The sequence below is a fragment of the Musca autumnalis genome, unplaced genomic scaffold (genome assembly GCF_047663935.1).
Source record: "Musca autumnalis isolate F117 unplaced genomic scaffold, ASM4766393v1 scaffold_4, whole genome shotgun sequence".
Taxonomy (NCBI): Eukaryota; Metazoa; Arthropoda; class Insecta; order Diptera; family Muscidae; genus Musca; species Musca autumnalis.
In genome coordinates this window covers 41,241,355-41,247,354 of record NW_027411977.1, presented here as the reverse complement: position 1 = coordinate 41,247,354, position 6,000 = coordinate 41,241,355, and the positions used below count along the sequence as shown (strand labels likewise).

The 6,000-nt window shown below is 35.4% G+C and overlaps 1 protein-coding gene across 1 annotated transcript; it reads left to right on the top strand.

The window, feature by feature from the left end:
* Window positions 1–1,941: 1,941 nt before the first annotated feature.
* Window positions 1,942–3,947, top strand: LOC141400736 (ZZ-type zinc finger-containing protein 3-like). Its single transcript, XM_073980184.1, has 2 exons — window positions 1,942–2,305; window positions 2,958–3,947. The coding sequence occupies exons 1-2, from the start codon at window positions 2,030–2,032 to the stop codon at window positions 3,780–3,782; spliced, it is 1,101 nt and encodes a 366-aa protein (XP_073836285.1). The 5' UTR covers window positions 1,942–2,029; the 3' UTR covers window positions 3,783–3,947.
* The last annotated feature ends 2,053 nt before the right edge of the window (window positions 3,948–6,000 follow it).

The following is a 6,000-nucleotide window of genomic DNA, read 5'->3' as shown; positions in this document are numbered from 1 at the left end:
CCGGTTACACTTAACCGGATTAACCTAGTGGGTTTGGGTTTCAAATGTCAATTCCATAGCGCAAATGTCAAATAAATCCTCATAAAGTGGGTTAACCCGGCAAAAAACTTTAGTGTAACCGTACTATAAGTGCAAACGGGGTATAAGAAAGAATTTTTTAATCTTCTTTTTCATCAATTGCGTTTTCTGGTATTATTTACTAGGCGTTTACACCAGAGAGTTTGTCTTCGAATACAACTCTGATTTACTAACACATACATTTGTCGTTTGTCTCTCAGCTGTCCATCATTTTTTCACAGACAGTAATGCTTGGTTTACATTCGTCGTCGTTTCGTGATTTCGAAGGCGTTTCGTGATTTCGCGCGGAATCAAGCAAAATTCATCATGATTTCGCATACAAAAATGAAATCATCTCATTTCGTGATTTCAGCGAAATCAACATCGAAATCACAGTACACGTGATATACAACCCTGTTTTTGCCTAAAAAAGTACCAAAAGTTGCAACACTTTTCACGCATCACAATAAACAAGGTAGATGGTCAATCGCTACAACAAAATATTTTAGAACCAATATTTGTAAACAATGTGAAAAAATATTAAATTGCTTTGTTACAATGATATTTTTCATAGTGTTTCCAAACTTTTTTAATGGAAATGTTAGAAAAAAGAGCGAATTGTTAACAATTGCTTCCCCATACAAATTTCTTAAAAAATACGGGAACGGAAAAATGACGAAAATTGCAAACACTCCAGCATAAATGTCAAAATCAACGTATCAGCTATCATATTAGATGCAATGATCATGCATGCTGCTAGTTTCTACTAGGCCAAAATTGTACGGCGCTATTTTTGTTTAAAGAGAAGTGCAAGTCTTGCTAGATTTCGGAGTACGGGAACGCATTTTTAGCACTAAACGAGAAAACTATTGCAAGTACTAATATTGTGCAGGTTTTGAGCACAACTTTTATCTATCAAAATTTATTATTATGATGTCTCAACGATAAAATCATTTTTTTTTTATTTTTTCATTTGTTAGTACTATACACAATTAATACGATATATAGATAATTTTACGAAAATTTTCCAAATAAAGTTGTAAAGTTCTATATTGTCGTATATTTTTGATGATTAATTCAATTTACAACAACTTGTTTTGAAAATTCATGTTCGATCAGCTGCGCATATGCATCTACCTTGATCATTGCGATTTGTTTGAAATCAACAAAAAATAAGTGTAAACACCGGGGTTATTTCAGGATTTCGTGAAATCCAGTGGATTTTGGAGCGCAAGTGTAAATTTGGCATAAAGAAGGCAAATTTTTGGCATTTTTGTAAAAATAATTGAGATAATAATTGAAATGTGTCGAAAACAAAAGAACATGAACAAAAACAAAATATGTGAACGGAAAACAAAAAGAAATCGATGATTTTCATTCAAAATGTTAGAACTGTTTTTGCAGTTGTCGGGACGTCTACGTCACACAGGCAAGTTGTGGGATTTTGACAATCAATACATGAAGTCAACTGTCCTTTCATTTGTAAACGCAGGTTACAGCATGATACAATAAGAAGGTAGCAGCAACTGCCGTTTTTGGTAACATAAGATGTCAAAATTTGACATAAATTCAATGCAAGTGACACATTATGTTACCATCTGCTGGGCTGATAGGTGTGTTCGTTTACTCAACAATTTGTACAAATTTGTACAAGTTCAGTAACTTCTCGTAATCGGCTAAGGTTTTTTGCATTGTACTGTAAAGTAAACGAACAACATCCAGTAACAATTTGTACAAATTGTAAGTAAACGAACACACATAATGCTACCTTCTTATTGTATCATGGGTTACAGTTGTCAACACTTTTCAACACGTATATGTTCACAAAAACACAAAACAGCTGTTGTGAATAGCAAAACAGTGGCAACACCATCTTTTCGTGACCTCTTATCTATTCACAATAGTTCATGTCTAACATTTTTACCGCAAGTGAAAAATCTGAAAAAGATTTAATTTAATTTTCGAACTACTAATGGAACAGCCGGAAATTGAAAATGATGCTGAAAGCGTTGATGCGGAGAATGTGTTTTATTTTGAAAGTGACCATTTGGCACTGCGTGGGAATCGAGACTACACCAATATTTTGCGGACAATAGCAGTTTTGGAATCGCAACGTATACGAGTGCATCAGCAAATTGAAGAACTTGCCCTGGCCAAAAAACGATATATGGAAGATCCTGAGTTATTCTTAAAAAAGATACAAAGTGGTGAGCCGGTTGTGTCAGCTGAGCGGTTGACAATAGCCACGGTAAGATTTGAAATTGTATTTCTGTTGGAAAATAGGAACAAATTATAAGAACAGCTGGCAGAAAAATCTGAAGAAAACACAAGTATATCTTCTCGTCCTAAATACAAAAATTAAACTTCTTCGGGGGAGTCCATACCGCTGTCCATACTTCCTGAGAAATGGGCCTTTGAATTGTTTATAACTTCGTAATTTTTGAACGGATAATGACAATATGGTTATCATTGTAAAGCTTGCGGAGTACACTTTCATAGGCAATACAATGTTTGTCTTAATAGCGGGACTTCGGCCGGGGATTTAAGACTTTCTCCTATGGACAGGTGCAAATATCGGGAACGGGAACAAAGTTTCTTTTAAATTGAAATTTTTTCCAAGTAGCCGGGCTTCTTTTAAATTGTAATTTGTTCCCAAGTAGCCGGGCTTCAGCCGTTTTTTAAATCTCGGGCTCGAGAACAAATTTTTCGTTCAAATTGTATTTTTTTAAGTAAACAAGGGAATTTTCAAAATTTCTGACGCCCAGAAATTCCCCCGAAAAACTTTATATTTTTGTAATCAGAACGAGAAGATCTACCCATTGTAATAATTTCAGATTTTTCTGCCAGCTGTTCGTATAATCAATTTATGCCAAAAATTAAAAATACTTATTTGTTTTCAGATACCAGAAATTGGCAAATATGAAACCATGCCACCGGAGGAAATAAAAATTAAAGAAGAACCAGCTGCCACTGTTTCTGGTGAAACAATAAAATCTGAATTTCCCATTGTGCGCGGCCGTGTGATGGATGAAACTAAACCGGAAACATATAATCAACTGTGGACCGTTGAAGAACAAAAACGTTTAGAAGAATTACTTATCGAATACCCAGAGGAACGAGTCGAGATGCATCGTTTCACCAAAATTGCCAAAGCCTTGGGTAATCGTACACCACAGCAAGTTTCGAGTAGAGTACAAAAATATTTTCAAAAATTGCATAGTGCTGGCATGCCTATTCCTGGTAGAATACCAAAAAATCGTCGGGTGGGACAAACCAAATCAAAACATTACTATCGACCATCGACATTTTTCCCATCGCACAATGTTCCCGTTCACATGTCAGAGGATGATTTTTTGTTTGGTGATTTAAATTCACCTTCCACCAGTACTAGCATATCACAGGAAAGATCGGCGCGTTTAGATTCTACCGAAACAACGAATAACGAAGTAAAGAAAGAACCTTTAACCCCCGAAATGCGGCAACAAATGATCAGCATGTTGCAAACAATTAAACAAGAGAAACTCCTGACACCCGAAGGTTATAGCCCCGATCCACTTTCGGCCAAATGTGAAAATTGTGAAACCGCTGCTGTGGCTCGATCTGGCTGGCGTTGTAATACCTGCTATTGCCCATTGAATTTGTGTAATGATTGTTTGGTGCAACAACTTGTCGAACATCAATTTGAACATTTCTCACATGATGTGATTGCGGAGACAAAAGTATGATTAAGTTCGAGTGTTTTAAGTAGACAATAATTTAGTTATAAGTTTTGCTTTTATAGATTAAGCAAATTACACAAGAATTCAAGAATAGAAATTTAAGCAAGATTCAACAGAATGAAGGAATTTAAAAGAACAATGAAAATAATTTTCGAGAAACCGAAATATTCGCATATCTCAAGATTTTACATTTATTCAAGAAACCAAAATCACAACTTTGTCAGGTAAGTGAGTTTGTGTTTTACTTTTATGTACATGTGAAGATTTGTAGTATATAAGTACCCAGCGAAAAGTTTGCCTCCAATGAGGCAGTTAAATGATATGTACAAGTGATTTGGAAGTGCATCAAATTATGCATTTTCACTCATGATTTTTACAAGGGAGTGACCCAGGAAAGAGGAACTCCATTGCACCGCATTTTAACTGACCCTTTGGCATTGCATTTTAACTGACCCTATGGGGTAGAATAGAAGGCAGTCCAGAGCACGTGTTTTGAATAACAAAATAAAATGCATTTATTATTTGTGTAAAACAAAAATATTAATAACTTTATTAAATTAACACAAATTATGAAAATTCTCTATTGAATTCAATCGCAAACATGTGTGTTTCGTCCGCTCTTCATTTAATCCAAGCTTAACTGCTTTTGCTTCATCTGCTAAATGGGTTTGATATTGTCTTACCATCACCAGTTAAGATTTCGACATGTACTCCAACAGCAACTCCATTGGGAAATTTTCTTCTCGTGAGTTACCGGAAAAATGTTCACAAGTTAAATATTATTTAGTTTGTATTAACAAATGTTTGGAAATGTTAACACGATTATCTGTTTTTGGATTCCGCTGCCTGTAGCGATGTACAAACTGATTTATGTACATGTAGGGATCTCTAACAACTGCTAATAAAATGTAGTGAACGGAGTGCCTTTTTCACGACTCCGTTTGCACTGCATCCGGATGCTGTTAAATTGTGAGGAATTGGAATGCCTTTTTCACGACTCCGTTGAACTGCCTCCGGATGTTGTTAAAATGTGACAAGTGGATGTGATTCTTTGGATTGCATCCAAATGCAGTTAAAATGTGAGGAATGGAGTGCCTTTTTCACGACTCCGTTTGAACTGCATCAAAACATGCCGTGACAGAACTAGTCCACATTGCACTACTTCCAATTTATTTTGCTGGGTAGGCTTTAGATAAGCCTTCCGCCAACTTATGGTACTTTGAGGGTTTGAATCACATTTCCAAATCCTTGCCGTTCACTGTTCGAAATTGATGAATTAGGGCTTTATGTTGTTGTTGTAAATGTGTTTATTTTAGCTGTGTTCCTTTACTTACCTGAGGTTACCATTTTTAACCTGCAAAGCGTTCCTTAACCCCTAAAATTGGCAAAACTGGAAGCAATTTTTAAGAGAGTGAGAGAGTAGAGAGATCAAAAATGCCTTTCTCTTCTACCACAGGCTACCAGACAAATTTCTATTGACTATAGGCTAAAGTTCGTTTTTCCTGCCTGTAGACTTTGCCGCAGTTGCTTTGTATTTGTGCATGAAACTAGGGCTTAAATCGAGTTCCATACTAGAGTAATTCTATGAAATTGCTTTAGTGGGGAAATTGATTTAAGAACCCCCTAGTTTCATGCACGAATACAAAGCAACTGACAATACGGAAGTCGGCCCATTTATTATGATATCAAAATAGTTGATAATAGTCCGTTTACATTTACGAAATCCATTCGATTTCAACTGTCAATTCCTTTGAGTATACGTCAAATGAAAACTCATCCGAAATCCATTAGATTTCATTTGACGTTTGACAGTTGATTTCGTAAATGTAAACTTAGGGCCGATTATCGATAGCAATTATCGTTGAGTGGAGTTGTCAGTTGTCAAAATTACTTTATGTATGGCAACCTTCAACTGAAGTTGCGAATCTCACTTGACCAACCGTCTATTTTTCAGCAACCACTTATTTTCAGTTGCAGTGAATATTTTCGAAGAAACAAGAAGTAAAATTGAAAGGACGAAAAACATTTTCTTAACAATTGTTGATTATTTGCATGACTAATTAATTTTGTCTATCAAAAATATGTTGAAAATAACAATAAAACAACAGTTTGAAATATTAATTGATAAATTGAGTGCAAATCCAATGTGTACATGGGTTCCATCTATACAGCCGACAACACCAGGGAAATTCGTTTTTGAATAAAAATGATTTTTGTTTAGTCT